The sequence below is a fragment of the Sparus aurata genome, chromosome 14, assembly GCF_900880675.1.
Source record: "Sparus aurata chromosome 14, fSpaAur1.1, whole genome shotgun sequence".
Taxonomy (NCBI): Eukaryota; Metazoa; Chordata; class Actinopteri; order Spariformes; family Sparidae; genus Sparus; species Sparus aurata.
This window is the reverse complement of record NC_044200.1, coordinates 4,623,455-4,643,089: the sequence shown is the minus strand read 5'-3', so window position 1 is coordinate 4,643,089 and position 19,635 is coordinate 4,623,455. Positions and strand designations below refer to the sequence as shown.

The 19,635-nt window shown below is 43.0% G+C and overlaps 1 protein-coding gene across 2 annotated transcripts in view; it reads left to right on the top strand.

Annotated features, from left to right (window-relative positions):
• chst11 (carbohydrate (chondroitin 4) sulfotransferase 11) overlaps positions 1–18,755 on the top strand; it is a 91,901-nt gene extending 73,146 nt beyond the window's left edge. For both annotated transcript variants that reach the window (XM_030440291.1, XM_030440290.1), the window contains exons 3-4: positions 10,576–10,805; positions 10,921–18,755. In XM_030440291.1, coding sequence (XP_030296151.1) covers positions 10,576–10,805; positions 10,921–11,545 — 855 coding nt within the window. In that variant the 3' untranslated portion in view covers positions 11,546–18,755. The remainder of the gene's footprint in view (positions 1–10,575; positions 10,806–10,920) is intronic.
• Positions 18,756–19,635: the final 880 nt, after the last annotated feature.

Genomic DNA, 19,635 nt, shown 5'->3' with positions numbered 1-19,635 from the left:
TAAATGTTTATCACGGGGTCTGAGGCGCATTCATAGGCACTGTGGACTTTACCCTGGGAAGCAGCCGCGTCTCTGAGCACAGGTAGCAGGTCTAATGTTACCGTGGGACAGGGAGAGTCAGGCTTACCCAGGAGTCAGATTTCCTGCAGATTTAGCTGAAGTGACCACAGCAGAGTTCACTGACCTGACATGTTTACGTGGTTTATGCGGTTTTCTAGCTTGTTGTCAGCAGTCAGCTGCAGGGCCCGTATTTAAACAACTTATTTGATTATTTTATGAAACTTGCAGATTGTGGTTAAGCGGCCGTGAGAGGGATAGTTTTCAAAATGCTTTTACAGGCGTGTGGGGGGTTCAAGGACACACCATAATCATGTCGTTGCTTTGTCAGACCATCTGCTATCCCCCATGTGTTAAACAACAGAGTCAAAGACTCGATATGGACGGGATCATTTTTGGAGGAGTTTTGAGAAGAGTAACTGAATCAATGCACACAATAGTAACATAACAATGAAACATTCGGTAAGGTATGCTTAGTGTTATGCAGCCGGACTCAGGGTTAGGGTTCAATAGAGGTTCGAGTGAGGGCTAAAGGAAAGGTGGAATTTCGTCGGGCCTTGTTGAATCGTCCTCAGCTCCTGGGTTGACTCGGAGCGTCCTCTGCCCTTTGGATGTGTGACGAGTGACTATCAGAAGTTGAACCATATGTCAGGCCAAAGACTATACTAGTTTTCACTGCAGGGATGTTTAATAGTGACACTAACAGTGATATCATAGCTTTCATTAGAGCATTCCTTTTTATCTGCCCCCTGTGACTCCCCCAACTTTGTGGAAGTTGAAAACTAAATCATTGGAGTGCCTCTTTAAACTGATTCCTCTACCACTAACATTTTCCATTCAGGAAATAAAAAAAAAATAATTGCAATAATTAGTGCTTCCTCCCACAGTTAAATCCCTGTCAGGGTGGAAGGGCCATCATGGGGCACTAAAATCTCTCCAATAAAAAAACTCTGCCATGATCATCCGTTAACAGCACCTTAAGGCCTGAGGTTTTCACTGCACCTTTTACAGACGGCCATCCCTGAAGTGCTTAGAGAGAAAAATAATATCCACACTCCCACCGGTGGGCAACAACTGACTCACCTAAATTAGACTTTTGCCGAAAGGGAAATATTTGGATTTATGAAAAAATGAATACATTATCATTATTCTCATGAATTGCTACTGAGAATAAATCGTGAAGCAAACGTAACCCTGCAGCAAATAGGATCACATTTCAACATGGCGGCACATGCAGATAAGTCAGCCAGTGGCTTCCCATGAACCTCGTCCCGTCTGAAAACATCCCAAACTGGCATGGCTCATGGTCGGCCCAGTACGTGAAGGCTCTACAGCGGGTGGCTAAAACTGCCCAGAACATCACTAGTAGTGATATCAGTGAGGTGTGATGGCGCACAGAACCTAAAGCCCAAAACTGAACCTTGTACCTTGTATTGTATGGATGCCTGTATGTGTTTGCATGTTTGTTTGGCCTCCTTGGCCCAAGCAGGAAAGCCCAGTGCTTTTAGCCCCTGGCCCTCTGGTATACACAGTGTCCATTCACTGCCTCCCTGCAGTGCTCTTACATAACAGCACATAACAAGCATCCGCACAAAAATCATGAATCAGTAGATTCACTGTTTTTTTTACGGCGTCTCAAAAAGTTTGGGAGATGTCCAGAGGTTAGAGAAGCCGGCCATGACCTGCAGCCTGTTGCACCAGCTATTCATGGGAGATACACTATAGCTATAGGTTGCACCGTAACAACATGGGGTCAAGATACAACTAAGAACTTACAACCTCCCAATCCAGGCAAGGTCATTAACAAAACATTGAAACAGAATTTTGAAGAGTGTTATGAGAAATAGTCTGCATTAAAGTTGCATTAAATGGCATAGTTTATCACTGCTTGCTGTCAGTCATACACACCATACATTTTTAACCTCTAGATTTTTCTGGCTATTGCTACTTGTCAAAGAAAAGCCAGCACTAAAAGTGAAGTATTATCTGTTTCAGCAGCTGTATATATTCAAGGGCAGAACATTGATTTTTATGATGCATTCACTCTGGATGGGAATCTCTGCTTGCACTCGTTACTTGCCTGTAACATAATTGATTGCCTGTTAGGGGAAAATTGTGGTACAGGTCATCCTGGTGTATTCCCCATTAATGTGGCTATTGTGACGCCATGAATCCTAATTACTGATGTTGTGTATGTTGCGCATAGCACCACGAGCCCTATAGCTTTCCAAATAAACATTTACAATACCTGTCCTGACCCTGACGATGATCCCAAAGATCATAGTGGCTCAAGGTAAATGTTTAATCGGATACTTCTGTTTGTTGCTAGTATGTCACAAATATTATAATCTGCCACGTAGAATAGCTTTCTAACAGCTTGTGCTAACAGTATAGAGTGTTGATCCAGGTCAAGTCGGCTCGCTGTTTTCTTCCAAATGATGTTGACACTGTGAACAACGTCAATGTTGAGCAGACCTGGAAAATCGATTTTCTCGAACTTAGTGTACACAACACCCTGTTTATTTCATCACCTGGTTTGCCCATATACAGTGGCGTGCGCAGACTTTTTGAAGGGCAGGGGCGAAAAGAAGGGCACTTTAGCGCGCGTTTTGGCTCCCAAGAGGGCACTTTAGCGCGCGTTTTGGCTCCCAAGAGGACGCTTTAGCGCGTGTTTTGGCTCCCAAGAGGGCAGTTTAGCGCGCGTTTTGGCTCCCAAGAGGGCAGTTTATCATGTTTTAACCAGCCAAGGGGGCAGTTTAGTGTGTTTTGTCAACCAAGGGGGCACTTCAGCATGCTTTTTGGGCTCTCAGGAGGGCACTATAGCGCGAGTTTTGGCTCGCAGGATGCCACTTTAGCGCGCGTTTTTCAACAATTGGGCCACGAGGGGGGGGGACTGCCCCCCCTGCACCCCCCCCCTTGTGCACATCACTGCCCATATACAGTGTACGAGATTTTGCACATGTCCTTGTTGCCCTGAATCTCTAAAACAGACACTGCGAGTGCAGAGTTAATACACCCCATAATCTTACATTTATGGGTAATAAACTAGATTGACATTAAGTGTCAGTTTAAGTTGTTGACTTAAGGGCGTGACAAGGTTTTATTCAGTTCAAGTCATTTTTAGCTACATCACAGAAATAGAAACAAACTGGGGAGAACACTAACGTAGAGGAGGTGTGACTGCCAATCTGTACTGTCTGGGGTCTTGCTTGTGAGGAAATCCAATATCCAATTGTAGAGTGTGATACTCAGGCCCAGAGTGTTAAGTTTTTCCGATCAGCTTCATGGGTGAGATTGTATTAAACACTAAGCTGGAGTCAACAAACAGCATTTTGATGTAGCTGTTGTTATTTTCAGGGTGCGTGCAGGCTGAGTGGAGGGCAGTGGATATGGCTTCCTCTGTGGATCTGTTTGCTTCTGAAAGCAAAGTGATGAGGGTCCAGGCTGGCAGAGATGTTGTCTCTGATGTGCTGGAGAATCAGTTTCTCAAAACTGAAAAAAAAAATGATGTTTTTAATAATCATAGTTAATGATGCTGTCTAATGAGCTGTTATGCGACAGACAAAACATGTATTTTATCATGTTATCTGATTAACTGGTGGTGTCTCTACCATATAATTAGAGATCATTTCCTACCGCAGTTGCTTTTGATCATTACATTTGCCCTTTGAACCCCATGTCTGCGGCTGTCCTGAGCCTTTTCCAGGTATGAATGTGTGGGGCTGCGTGAATAGGAAGCAGGGTATTCTAAAAAAGGATGTGTTTTCAGTCGTTTCCTTGCACACAAAAAGGTGAAGAAACAGTACCTCGGGTCTTTTCCATGTCGCAGTGGGTGCAGGTGGGGTGGGGGCACGATCCCCCTCTGTGGGTCCGACTTCTCATAAATGACATTATGGAAAGTTAATGTCATGCCGGTCTCAGTGGAAAGGATGAATTTGCCTCATAAACTGTCAGCATTGTTAAGGGTTTATAGAGGGGCTTCGCCTTGTTGCCTTTTACAGAGACTCAGGTGAAGAAGCATTGCGCACTTGAAAATCAGGTGTGTGTGTGTGTGTGTGTGTGTGTGTGTGTGTGTGTGTTTGGTACAGTTGTGTTACACTGGCAGCTTTATTCGTTCTTTATGAATGCCAGTCTGTAAGCAGAGAGGGTCAGAGAGAGACAGACTGCCTTTAGTGCTCTCTGTGTGTGTGTGTGTGTGTGTGTGTGTGTGTGTGTGTGTGTGTGTGTGTGCGCGCGCAAGAGAAAGAGAGAGGTGCTTTGATGAATGCTATTGATCTTTGTTTAGATGACTTCACGGCTAGAAAGACGAGGGAGAAGCTGATGCACAGACAGCAGACGAGGCGTGCAGACGGCTCAAGTTTTAGGAGACAAAATGGACGAGCCGTTTAGCAGAGGAAAGTGTCAAACATTAACAATGTCAGGCTGAAGTGAGGAGGGTTTGTATTTTTTCTGCAGCACTTCGCCGTCACCTCCCTCACTTTGGATGTTCAGGGCACGAATTCGCCAATTCTCCCGAGACAATGACTTTTGTTCTACGTGGCCTGTTTCCAGACACTTTCGAATCTTCCCCCCGAGACAGGAGAGCATAAACACCCAAGGAGCTGCACGGGAAATAAACAAGACTGCACTATTAACTGAGGAGATATCTAAACAGCAGTACTGACTGCTGCTGTGTTTAAATTGCAATCGAAAGCATTTTTTTTTTTTTTTTTAATTTCTCATCATTTCTCAGAGGAAAGGATGTTTCAGGCATCTTCCCAAAACAAAGTGCTCTGTTGCTGAATCCATGGGCCGCAAATCGCAATGCATTAGCATCTCATTTTCTCCCCAGCAGCATTTAAAACATATTTCTTGCATTCTGAGGGCAAATTCATCAGCAGAAAGCTGTTTCCATATGTATGGTAATTCTACTTGCAAAAGTGACATTCTGGATATACAGTATATCTCAATATGATTTCATGTCGCTGTCTTGGAGCCCTAATGCTTAGTCTGTGATGAACTTCAACGGATCCTATTTTGTGATTCCACTACGGCCATGACAAACTGTTAAGAGGGGCCTGAGGGGGATATTAGCTGTTGACCTCTATACCCCCCCTTTGCACCTCTGTGTGTATTCTTGTCATTATACAACGCAAGATTGTGTAACAACAATTCAATAGTAGTTACACAAAAATCAGACAAAATCTATACAAACTATCCATCCATCAATCCATCTTCATCTGCTTACCGGGGGTCAGGTAGCGGTGGCAGCAGGCTAAACAGGGTGTTCCGGCTGTCTCTCTCCCCAGCAATGCTTTCCAGCTCCTCCTGGAGAACCCCGAGTCATTACCAGGGCAGGTGAGGCCCTCGGAGCTCCTTCTGGATGTCCAAGCTCTAGGAATGTAGATCAATTGGATTACATAAGAATGTGCAGGGATTTAGACTCAGATTACTTCAAAAACAAACGTTAAAAATATTTCAACTGTACTTCAAAAAATCGGACAAAGCCAACACATTTTGAGTTCCAAAAGTCCAAGTCTTTGAGTCTGCATTCTACATGTGTGACTTTGTCAGATGCACTCTTCAGGTGTTAATATAGCGTTGGTGATATGGTTCATATTTTTAGACATAAAGCCATAAAGTCAGGTTGTTAGAAAAATATATATTTTTTGTAATCTTGGCTGTTTCCTTTTTTTTTTAGATACCTATTTTGTCCGATGAGTAACTTCCTTCTATTCCTCCATCTCTAATCTCATGCTACGCAGCTTCCTTCCTGCGTCCTTCTCACTCTGCAGCCATCAGCAGATCACATCAAGCTATTCATTACCACCGCCGCGTCTACGAGACTCCACACTGATCCTCGGATCGCCTTTTCAAACTCAAAACAACTTTCAGCGAGAATGATACAGAGGTGGCGAGGAAATGAAGACCTGAAATGTGGAAACACAATCTCCACGTTACTCTGTCATCAGTTTCTCACACGTTTTAACAACAGATGTGCAGCGACAACAGAAGAGCGTCGCTGTGAATGTACGATGGGCTCGTCCCACGAAGATAAGGAGAAAGAGACTCTTCTATTTGCATATACAGCACTGATAATGGCTTTTATGGCGAGATTAGGTTTAAATGTAAGCATAAGGATTTTCTGTCCCTCTCCTCCTCATCTGGTGCGCACACACCCTTGCATTCAAATGAATATATCAGTGTGCTGTAAAGCTAAGTACTTCATCATATAGCGCAGCTGCAGGGAAAGTGCTGAGCTGAAGGTTTGAGGCCCTTCTGGGACATTGACGAGTCAGACTATATCAAACTAAATTGACCATATCATGTGAAGCTGCTAACTACTTTTATAGCGGTGATTTTATGGCTGTTGCTAGCCCTTATCTGATGCTGACCCGCTAGTTCATGTCCAGAGGGGAGTACGGGGGTAATGTGCAAGCAAATCGCAAATAATGGTGTCTGCTCTCCCGTGGGAATGGCTTGACGTGGCCAGAGGTCGGTGATCTCCATCGGCTCTCCCTCTCACACTGTATCGACATATCTCCCCTCTCATCTCGTGCTCGACTCCCTCCCTCTCAGCCGCGGCGTTTCATCGAAACTGCACAAGAGACTTGACTGAGCTGCTTGAAGAGGAGATAAAATGGCAGAAAGTAATCCTGTCGAAAGAAGAGAGATAAGGAGAGGAACACAGAGACGGAGCGAGAGATGACAAGATTCCCTCCCTTGTCTCCTTCTCCCATGTTAATTACAGCATTTGTCCTCCTCTGGGATGGAGGGCTGCGCACTCAGCGCAACAATTTGTGTGAATCACGGCTTGATGTCTCTGAGCGGATGTAAAGGGGAGAGATTTTCATCAACAAAGAGCTGCTGTTTGCTATGCACTGTTATGCCTTAGCGGGCTTTGATGATGCACGGGGAGGGGGGAGTGGAGAGCACACAGAGAGGAGAAGTGGTAGGGGGGCAAGATGAGGCCTTCTTCTTGAGCAGAGATGTTCAAAATTCATCATGCCTCATCAGTGTATGCTTCTGACAGAATGCTTTGAAGACTGTTTGATATGACAGAGAAATAAAACGATGTTTGATTAAAAAAAAAAAGAAAAAGATATAGATAAGAGTGTTACAGGTTAAAGCAGAGGCAACAGCAAGGAGATGGTAAGTCTGTATTTGCATAGAGAATATGAAACTCATAAAGTGCAAGACGATAAACTAAATGTTGTGGAAACAGGATATTAATCCGTCCACATAAGATACTATCAAGTCATAATAAGATGATATGTTTCCTTTGCAAACAAGAGCTACGTGGTGTGCAGCAAGATATTATTTTGTTTGTGGGCCGATTCATATGCTGAGTGCAGAATTGATTGTCTTGTTGAAAGAAGATTTATTATGTTGTGTTACATTGCGTGTTATTTTCGCGACACGATTCATATACTGTGCACACAGGTTATCACCTTGTGGGCACGAGATCGATTTATTGTGTGTACATATTTAAAGACTGTACACAGTCTTGCCTCGCCAGACCTGTCTCTACAGCACTCTGGCAGTGCGAGAGAAAGATCTGAATACAGCCAGTCTGCTACAGAGTGCTGCAGGGATGACGTACATGTGTAGGCAAACCTGGAAATAAGCATTGTCCCCAACCATTATCATTACGATTTTTGCAGTAAATAAGCTCAGTGGCAAATACAGGTTAATGATACTTCAATGTTTTGTGTCTCAAGATAGTCCCGACGAATGAGCGCCACTTTAAAACTTTAATGGCTTTCAATGTTAAATGCTTTTTACTATACTATACTATCGAGGCTTTACTGTAAATTGATCAATCAACAAGTTGCAAAGTTAGAGTTTGCAAATGAAGTCTGCCGGTAAGGATGAACTAGTGAGTAGATGAGTGTCCGTGTTTTGCCACTTTCTGGGTTTTTTATGACACGTAAATGTTTTATGATGCAAATGTGGGTATTTACTGACATATAATTGTCGTGAAACAACACATGAAAACACCCTCAGCTTCTATCAACGCAAAACCCATTCAAACAAAACCCACTGACTCCTCGGCAAGGGAAGCTGAAGTGCAAAAAATGTTAACTGGATGGGAAGAAACGCTCTGGCTCGTGTATGTCTTTAAACCCGTCACAATCACATCAGGATGCAGCAAATTTTGCCTTCAGGGTCAGTTTTTGATCAGTTTACCAACCATGGAGTGCATCCTGAGGCTAGCAATGAAGTATTTTGAATATTCACCATATTCTATAAAAACAGAACAAAACACACACAGATCTTTCACTGGTTATGCGACATTCTCATACTTATGCCTCTGTATGATCTACATAAGTCATAAAAATGTATACTGTATTTCATGGTGGAGAGCTGAGGATGAACTGAGGAGTCTCACGGCCTGATGAAAGAAGCTTCTCTGTAGTCTGGTGGCAAAGTTTCCTGTAGTAGATTGAATACGCATGTTGTGGTAAATGCTGTCAAAATCCTTACCCCACCTCTTCATGCTAGTGATTTCAAAGAAAATTAAACCAGAAAACATCAACCTACGATGACCTGTGTCCCCGCATGACCATCCAATGGAGCGCTTTGAGGAAAAATTACAGACTATGAAACATGATTTTCACAGACAGACAGAAATAGCTGTCATGTGTTTGGCTGTCACAATCCTAATTTCTCCATGCTTTTGCATGTTGTGTCAGATAAAAAAGGTGGAGATGATTGGTTTTCCCCCCAGGTTCTTGGAGCCAGCTGAGTGCATGATGAATTGCCCCACTTGGACACATGGAGGGTGACTTCAAAGAGAAACACTAACAAACCTCTTCAGTGAAGCTTTCTTCGTGTATAGCGCTCGGTGGTGGTCCCTGAGTTATTTCAGCACTTCATGTCAGCAGCTCTCCCGCCCTCTCAGCCCGGGCCAGTGTAGCGCTGAAAGGCCACACTTGTGAGTGGGACGAAGTGGTGAGGATGCAGGCCACAGTACAATCAATTTAGATTCCGTGAGGAATCCAGGGCACTGCCCTGGAGGGGAATTCGGACCCAGAGGAAAAATAATCAAGAGGAACAAGAAAACATTCCTGCCCTTCAGATGCTTCTCTCCTCCTCACACTCTTTCGATTTCCCCCCCAGCCTCCTCCTATCCCCCATGCCGTGGTCCACCTCGTCACAAGCGTCATGGTGTGAAATATGAAATATATCTTGTCTCAGGTGAATGATTGCTGACTGAATTTATGCATATTGGACACTCAATATCTGTAATATCCTCCAATATCATTATTTCCCCCCATAGCCATGGACTAATCTCTATCATAGTCTGTGGAGTGACTCAGATAGGGGAAAAAGATAGAGTCAATAAAGAGATGAGTATGATAATAAAGGCTGAGATTAATAACTCTCTCCCACTATCCGTCTGCTCATCTTCCATGCCATCTCTCTCTCTCTCTCTCTCTCTCTCTCTCTCTCTCTCTCTCTCTCTCTTCCTGCTTTGGTTTAGTTTCATTCATTTCAGAGTGCCTTATTGGCACAGTAAATCTTTCCTTACAATGCCAAGGAAATTACTTATGGAAAAAAATATAAAGACATCAAAAGGCTACAGAGATTGAAACTTATTTTGCCATGTTTTGATACATCAAAATAATATCACACGAACAACAACCAGACCAGAATTAACACATATATTTGAATAGATTTTCCATGTATGGATATTAAAGATATTTTGTAATGCACTTGCAATATAACGTAAAACCTATATCAAATAACATTTTGCCTTTATATTGAACAATACTAGGACAATTATTTCTGCTTTTCATAAGTTACAAAATACATTCCCATATAACAATATACATTTGAACATGTATAGAATTACAAGCAACAGGAACTGTTATTTCACAATATATTCTTATATAATAAAATACACCATTAACGATCTAATGAGAAGCATTTCAACATTAAACTGTCAGAAACTATTAGTCCTTTGTTTTAAGTTTATTTTGACTAGCTGTGAACTTACATTATCCCAAATGTCTGTAACAATGTTCAAACCCAGAGAAATCCATCATTTTAACCAAAGTAACAGTGTGTGCCATTAGATTGCTTGTCAGTATACCTTCCGCTACGCACCTGATGATGCGTCAGAGTGTGAGGATGGAAGCCGGCGATTAGAATAAACATAACATAAACTCGGAATTAATTACCTCAACTGAGAATCTGGTTTGATGCACAAGTCACATCAGTTAGATTTCAACAATGGCGCTTGTTTTGCAAATAAGTCAACCACTCCCATGATCCTGGGCTACGTCACATCATCAATCACATCTTTTTTTTCCTGGTTCATTTTTTTATTTTTTTATTTCTGTTTCCTATTTCTATTCTACCTGCAGGTCTGCAGGGCTACCTGCTTGAGGGTGTGTCCTTAACCAATGATGTGCTTGTCCCCAGTAGCAGTCATAGAGCAGCTGTAAATTATCCTCCCAAAACGGTTGACACCCTTAAGCTGTTAACATTTCACATCAATGTCTCTTTCTCTCTGTCTTGTCCCTTATCCAGCCGGAGTTGTCTGGAGCAGCGGTTCTCCATCAGGCCAGGAGGGATCAAGTTGTGGATTCCTGCCGAGTCTACAGTGCATCCAGTCGCAAGCGCAGAGTGCTGACACCCGGAGACCTCAAACACCTTGTGGTGGACGAGGACCATGAGCTCATCTACTGCTATGTCCCAAAGGTGGCCTGTACCAACTGGAAACGCGTCATGATGGTTCTCACAGGCAGGGGCAAATACAGGTCAGTCTGGTGTCTGGCAGACTGTTCAACGGGCTTTGAGAGTGTTGAGGTCCATTCAATCTGTATTTTTTGTTTTGTCATCACTCATTACAGTCCTTGTGCCTCTCTTCCACAGTGACCCAATGGAAATACCTTCCAATGAAGCCCACATTCCCTCCAACCTGAAGACGTTGAACCAGTACAGTATTGCTGAGATCAACCACCGCCTCAAGAACTACCTCAAGTTCCTCTTTGTTCGCGAGCCCTTTGAGAGGCTGGTCTCAGCATACCGCAACAAGTTCACCCTCAAGTACAACTCATCCTTCCACAAGCGCTTTGGCACCCGCATCATCCGGCGCTACCGCAAGAACGCCACACAGGACGCCCTGCTCAACGGAGCTGATGTCAAATTCAAAGAATTTGCTGAGTACTTGGTGGACCCGGCCACGCAGCGTGATGGTCCACTCAATGAGCACTGGCAAACTGTCTACCAGCTTTGTCACCCATGTCACATCCACTACGATCTGGTGGGCAAGTATGACACGCTGGAAGATGACGCAAACTACGTGCTGCGGCTGGTGGGTGTTGGCGACTCCTTGCGCTTCCCAAGCTACGCCAAGTCCACTCGTACCACAGATGCCATGACAGCCCAGTTCTTCAGCAATATCAGCACTCAACAGCAGGTCCAACTCTACCAGCTTTACAAGATGGACTTCCTCATGTTCAACTACTCCACACCCAGCTACCTGAGGCTGGACTAATGGAGGACAGAGCTGGGACTCTGAGAATGGCTGCCTTGTTTAGGGAGAGGCAACAAAACGAGTGAAGGAGAGAATTTTTTGGAAGCAAACTTGATTTAAAAAACTGTCGTTGTATGCAGGCGTGGGGTCAGAATTAGACATAAAAACAGGTGCTGAAAGAATGAAAGGTAATGGTGCTTGTCTGGGCACAGGGGGAGGATGTCCAGGCAACTTGGGGTGATACAGAGAAAGCTGATTGGCTGAGAATGTGGGCTAAATGAACCAAACGCATGCAAAGACTAAAATGTGCGGGTGAAGCAGGTCTTCAAGGTGTTTTAAAAGGGGAACTTATCCTCAGAGGACGGACTTGACGAGCAATTCTCCTGATGATGTTCCCTACATGTTTTAACAAACTGCTGACAAATTAGGCTGCTTTCAGATTCTACAAAGCAAACAGCGGCCTCGCACGTGCCCTGACCCCAATGCATTGTGGGAGCTAAGCTTATCTCCACCTCCCCCCTGATCAATAGAGAAACTCCGTCAAATTGTAAAACACAATTCATGCCCTTTGCTGCGCTGTCAGCATGGCGTGTTAGCGCCCGTCACCCTTGCCCTCATTAGATTTATACATTTCAGAGGGAAACTGGCTCATCATCGCCTCAAGGACGCCCTGTAATAGATGGCTACTGACTTCACTCTCAAGACCTCACAACTGTAATGGCGATGACATGGCCTTCAGATAACAGTTGTACGAAATGAGTTGTCACCGGTCTCTCTCACCATGATGTTGGCAGAAGGAACCTATGTGTTACGATCTGAGGACCCATTGAAAACGGAAAACTCCTGTTGCAGAAGTAAAGTGTGGAAGTGCTTAATAAATCATTGCCTGTAACACCAAGCATCCTTAACACTTTGAGCTACAGGACGTGGTAAGAAAGGTGGGGGCTGTTCTCACATGAGTGGGCGCACCAGTTGTAGTGACAAGTCTGTGCAGAAAGTCTGAACTGAAAGAGAAGAGACAGCCTGTGTGGTTGTGAAAGGGTTAAAGGCACTGGATCTCATAACCCCGCCCTGCCGTGCACCACCATGCCCCAACCGGGGCTCAGTGGGCACACCCAGGGCACAAAGCCCCGACTCCAACGACCAAACATGTGTTTCAGTAAATTAAGATTATTCTTTGTCTTCTTGCTTATTTTTATTTTTATTTTTATTGTCTTATGAAGCATTGCTGCGAGCAGCAATAACAACATATTATTTAATTTGTTTTGTTGATTAATGAAAAAAGATTTAATGTTTGGTTTTCCTGGGCTGATAACAATTTAGGAAATTTTAAAGCTGATTAGTTTTGTCATGTTGATTTCTTCCTCGCAACTTGCCTCTGAAACATTATTTATGCCTCACAGCATTTTTTATTCCTGAAGGGTGTACGGTACATCACAGCCCATGGCTTTGTCCTTCTGTGTCTGAGCGCATCAGAGATTTATGGGTTGTTTTCCATTTCCTGTTGTCAAACATTTGGTGCCAAATGGCTGTGAGAGCTTCAGAGGTCCACACGCGATGTTTGGTGTACATCATCTCCCCCTCAGTCCCCCAGCCAGAACATGAGAACAAGCTGCTGCTCTCAGTGTACGTATCAACAATCTACTGCCCACATCACAGAACAGAGACTGCACTCATACTGTAATGTGATTAATGTTAGCAAAGTTAAGCAATGTCAAGGTTAATAACTGTACTCTCCATCTCGCAGTGAATTGGATTACAGGCTGTTGTGTGAGCATCATCTGGAGGGAGAGAGAGAGCGGTTTTGTTTTTTACACCTCTTTGTACATTATAAATCACTCCAGCCTCAAGTGAAAGAGACATTTTTTTTGGAATAGCTGAATCTCTTTGGTCCACTTGTTGAACCAGACATAATATTTTAACAAATACATTTGTGTACTTTGACTTTGATTTCATTTTTAAATCGGTTTCTAATGAGTCACCCAATCTTTTGGCAGTGCAATAATTGTCTGGAGTACCAGCTTTACACTTGTCTTACCGTCATACAGCTTTGCAGTGCAGGAGATGTTTTCCCTTATTTATTTTCATCAGTCAGATCAAATTAACAGTACTTGATAGCACATACTATAAAGGTCAACTTAATGACAGCGTCATGCCTAGTAGTGACCCCATTAGGGTTGGGCCAATTGACGATGCCTTTGTCCATCCCCAATGGCTGACAGCCATGGACCTCTGAGCCCTGACTCATATAATCCTCATAAAATCCTCATTTTAAGGGCCCCAACAGCATTTTTTGTAGTTCAGCTTCCTTTTTATAGCCTCCCAGCCAACTTTGTTTCATAATGCTGAAGGTGAACACAGATAAGTTAAGAACATTTGGTGCGGAGACTCTTTTAAACCCAGCATGGGTATGTACAGTAAGTAGGACATTCACCAGACAGGATGTGAAAGATCTGACCCTTTGCTGTTGACTCAATACAGTTTTATATCCACCCATAGACCCCATATCAAGACAATTAAGCTGGTGAGTAAAATATCACTGTAACTAATAGGTGTCCATGACCTGTGCCCATGACTAAATCATAGATTACAAATACATATGTCCTTCAGGACACATTCTGGTGAAGGTTTTCCCTGCAAACCTCTTTTTGTAGCTTTAGAAGTTTTATTATTGTAGGCCTACATTTATGCACATGTCTGCATGTCTGTGTGTGGGTTATAATTAGAGAACAGCTTTCTTTTTCTCTCTCTCACACACACACACACACACACACACACACACACACACACACACACACACAGGCACACATCTGGCTCTAATAAAGGAGGAAAGCTACTGGTCTGGCCTGTAGCCCGGTAGTCGTCCTCTTGCAGAAAACAATGGCTGTATTCTCAGCACGGCCTCCTCCTGAGACAGGCACACAAAAATGAACCCTCACGCTCAGCTTGTACATTAGCACTCCTGCTGAGGTTGATGCCCACACAGCATCTTACACAGCAGTTGTAAGGAGAGGCACGGGCAGGCAGCACCTCTCCACTTTAACACAGTGACTGAGGCTCGGCATAAATTGCTAATTTAACTCCCAGAATGGAAGAAGAACGATACACAAAGGACCTCTTAGCCTGCAAACAAGCCATTACAGAGGCCTCTCGTCTCCTCGTGCTATTTTCTCCTCTCCTAACTCACTCTAAAAGTGGCCTCCTACTTAAAAAAAGAAGTCAGTGTCAATGATCCCAATGATCCCTGCAGAAAAAGGGCAGCGTGCTTAGGCAAACAGAGCTGGAGAAAAATTCTCACAGGGAACCAAGCGAGCACCGAGAGGCCCCGGCTGATTTTCTGCCTCTGACAAAAAACAAACAACTGCTTTTTGGGCACTTATTACCTTATTCTTAGTCCGCACAAAATTCAGGCCTGTGCACTGCCCAGTGTCCACTCCTGCTGTAGGATTGTTTATTTTCAAGTCTAGCCAAGTGTGTTGCATTTGACGATGTCTATTGTTAGACTGAATTACATTTTTGTTTGGTGCTGTTTGGCTGAGGAATGAATGATTTGATTTGGTGCTTGTATCTTTATTTTGTTATTTATGCACAGATGAACGCATTTTTTTTTAATAGTAAAGCATTGTGTTGAATATCAGTTGTTAATTAATTAATTAATCAATCAATCAACTCTTAATAAATAAGGAGCTAGAAACAGAAAATGGTAAACCTGCCTTAGCATGAAGACTGGAAACCAGCCTGGCTCTGACCAAATGTAAAGCAGAAGTTAGATTCTACAGCCCTGCCGGTGAGTTTTATACTCAGGCAGAGCAGAGCTTTAAGCTAATGTTAGCATGCTAACATGCTCACAATCCGTGCCAAAATGCTAATGTGTAGCAGGTAACATGTTCACATCTTATTTGAGCATGTTAGCACGCTAATATTTGTTATGGGATTCATCCTGTGGGAAGCATGAATTACAATCAATGGTGGAAGAAGAACTCCAAATCTTGTGGTTTAGTAAAAGCAGCAGTACCACAGTGTAGAAATAGTCTGTGAAAGTCAAATATTTTTAAATGTAGTATTGCAAATATTGTATCGTATGTATTTCATAATATCGTAATCGTATCGCAATATTTATCTTTTCAAAATTGTACTTTACAGTACTTGTGTAAATGTAAATGTAACTTTCCACTACTGATTTATAGCCAATAGTTAATGGCACTCAATTGATATTTGTTAATCAACTCTGGACCATAGTCATGGGTCGACAGACTTTCGACTGTCTTTAGAGCTGTTTTCAGTCTTTATGCTGAGGGATGCAAGCTGTAGCTTTATATTGAACAGACAGACCAGGGTGGTGTCAATCTTCTCAACTGACGCTGCAAGAAATCAAATACATGTACTCCTAAAATGTCAAAGTACTACTTTGAAGGGCAGAAGATATCCTGGAGTACAAACAAGAAGGTTTTTCTACAGATTTGGTGGTTTGGTTTTATTTTTCATTTCCTTTTTTTTTCGCACCAAAAATACATTGTTGGAAAAACTGCTGTACTATCTAATATCATCAGCACATAAGGACAAAGCCAGGAAGCTTTTATCAACCTCTCTCACTCTCTGTCGGGTTCATTTCTCACATATCTTACAGGCCCAGTGCAGGATGTTTTTGTACAATGTAGACATGATGTCATTCATACTGCTGTTGTTTTTTGAGCTGTCATGTGTGGATGTTTGATCGATCAATTACTCTGGTTGCCTCACACACACACACACTTACGCGCACGCACACATGCACGTGCACACACACACAATACATTTGTGTGGCACTTGTTTTTCTTTGCCTTTCACTCACAGCAACACAGAGCCACTGAACCGATTCAGAGCACCTTGTCTCTGTGGTCACCTGGGCCTACCTACATACTGACATACATATACACCTATGTGCACGTATACACACAGTGACTATTTGTTGCTTTCAACAAGCTCTGCTGTTGTAAATTATAAGTATAAAACAATTGGGACCATAGGAGACCAGATTGGCTGCCTGTTTGGGCTCCAATTTAGGATTTGCAAGAATTATTTTTTATTTTTTTTACATTGCAACCTTAGTGGAGTTGCACTGGAATGAACTAAAAAGAAATTCTGTTATCAGAGAGGGGGGGTTTTTGGTCATTGACCTTTCTCAAATAACTTTGCACCAGGAAGTACAGGAACTGATTTTTAATTTGAGAAACAGAACGAAACTCATACAGTATCAGCATTGAGGATTTTACACTCCCCCCTCACCACAGCATACACACCCACACACACTCTGTTACATGCACTCTGTGTGATATCACACAGTGTAACACCTGCCGAGGCCCATGTGACTGCACCAAGACACGCAGAGAGCAGAGGGAAGCTCAGGAGGCTCCAAGGTCATGTTCACGCCAATGTGGATACAATTGAATCTTAGTTTGTTTTTTTCTAGAAAAAGGTTCTAGAAAAAAAACACCAAAGCAACTGCTGAGGTCATGGCGAGAACACTGCAGTGTTACTAATAACCCCAAACTGTACAGAAAAGCTGTGTGCACAACCACGCCAAGCATGTAGGCCAAAGGTGAACCACGAAATTCATCTGTATTTGTTTGAGCTTTATAGACAGGGTAAAGACTGCAGATGCAGTTTCTTTAAAAACTAGGTAGCTGGCTAACGAGCTACATTCATGGAAAGTAATGGCGGACAAAATGGTGTCAAGAGTAGGCTTACATGGCGGCGATGCAGCTGCGCTGGCTAAGTGGCAGAATTAGCAACGATTCAGTTGACATATTAAATGTTCTTGAAAAGTGTCAACTGTTCCAAGCAGCTACTTTAGCTCACCAACAAGAGCTCGGCTAACATTAACACAGTGTCAGAATGAATGAAGATTGTCAGGCTAGATCACACAATCACACTGCGGGCTTTAACTTTGACCGGTCTTATTTTCCCTTGTGAATTGAGGATTTGGTAAATAAATTACTTGAAGAGCAAATTATCTCCCATTTGAATAATTTTGAATGTTCTTATTAATTGCAGTTACAGAGACACAGATCACGTTGAAGATGGCGTTATGTTAGCTAGCCAACATACCACCAGCTGAAAGATAAGTCAGTGTCATTGTTGTACCATCAAAGACGAATGTACACACAACATCAACACAGCAAGCTCACTGATGTTTTTCAGCTACATTGTGTGCAACGTACTTTAGTGTGCTTGTGAGGGTTAGCTAGCAATTCATCATATTCATCATGAGATTTTGGTATTTAATGTTTAGGCGCGGATTGCTGCTATCTGCCTGTGATCCCAGGTCTCAGCTGTGACTTTAATCAGTCTGTTATCGTGACCAATGAAAAGTGAAATGATCTTGCCATCTTTAAAAAGCCCGTAGTTGTTGTGAGAAGAACATGCCCAGTGGAGCATATTTATGTAATTTGCTTTGATAAATGAGTGTGGGTGGAAGGTTTTTTTTTTTCACATTTTAACAGCATTTGTCTAATTTGTCCACATTAGCGTGGCCGTGGCCTCGGCAGGCCTGCCAGGTTTTCATGTGTCTCTGTGTTGCCCTGACATCTTGTACATCCTCCTCAATTGAGCAGAGGTCACACACCCTCTGATCTCCTAAGTGTTTCCAGCAGCGCCTACCAGATGGTGTGGATGCCGTGCTGTAACCTGTACAGTAATGTTCGTGTGACCTTTCGAGGAGTACGTCTCAAATCTGCAGTGTCTGTTCCTGAATTCAAACCATGTCATCGGCATTTTTTCACCGGTGTGTGTTTCAGAGTGCCTCATGTAACTTCAAGCGGAGCAGCTGGGTAACGGCTGCACAAGTGTGTGTAGGTGTGTGTTTGTGAGCGTGTGTGTGTGTGTGTGTGTGTGTGTGGACACTCTGTTGCTGTACCCGCTCTGCCTTAGAGGGAACGTCTCCGAGTGGGGCGTGATTCCCATTCAAACAGGCGCCACTTATTTATTTATTTATTCTCCGACAACTTTCCCATATTCATTCCTCGCTATCGCCATAGCAACACACCTAAACTCCCTGTATCTCTCGTTTCCTCTCGGGACAGCCTCTTACTGTTCTGTTATACTCCGTTCATTTTCAGGCGCACTCACTGAAATCATGAATAATTGACTGTGTACTGCACACTGGGTGTAGGAGAGTGGTGTCGATCCTACAGCAGCACGACCTGCGGTTCATCTGTCTGATGTTTTCACAATAAAATAACACTGAAACCCCTCAGAGACTCCCACTGCTTCTTTCGCGTGCAGACATCAAATATGTAGCAGGGCACACCGGCTGGACATGACCTCTGACGCAGCAAAGTACATGAGGCGCCATGAACACAACATGCAGAACAACATGACATGAGCTCATCTCATTTTCCATAATAGCCTCATATTTTTGTCAGAATGGAAGATAAAGGTGATAGATATAGGTTAAATACATTTTATAGTATTGATACACATACTGTGAGCATAGAGACATTTAGTGCAAGTCCAAGCAGAGGGAGAATTATCATTTTAACATTTACCTCTTAGATATAATTAGGGTTAGATTTATGATTTTATCTCTACTGATATCAATACCGATACTGCTTATCGATACTAATGCTTAATGATACTGAAGACATGCCATGAAAATGTGTTTTAAAAAAAGTGTTATCAGAATTTTATTATAACTCTTTTAAATGAAAGTGGCTGTGGTCACCTCCCATAGTTTTCAACAATTTTTAACAACTACAAGAAATACAAAGTGAGTTCTGTGGTTGTCAGGACAGTGCACCCTGTGTTCAACTTAGCTTAATCAGAGGTCTTCAATGATTTTCAGGCCAAGGACCTCTGACCGAGGGATCCTGTAGCTACACCGGTCCAATTAAATAATTGCCACAATTCATACAGATGTCTTTTGAAGATGTATTTGCTCTCTCTTTCTCTGTCCCGATGAACACCATGAAAACTACAACAAAAATAAAAAATTTAAAAGTGTCAGAAATCACATACCACTCCCACTCACTGCCAAAGTCTCTCAAGCTGGTGTCCATTAAACAGTCCGGAACACGTTAACATAAGTGAATTTTGCTGAAGTTCAATAAAATGCATCATTAATGTCCATGCGA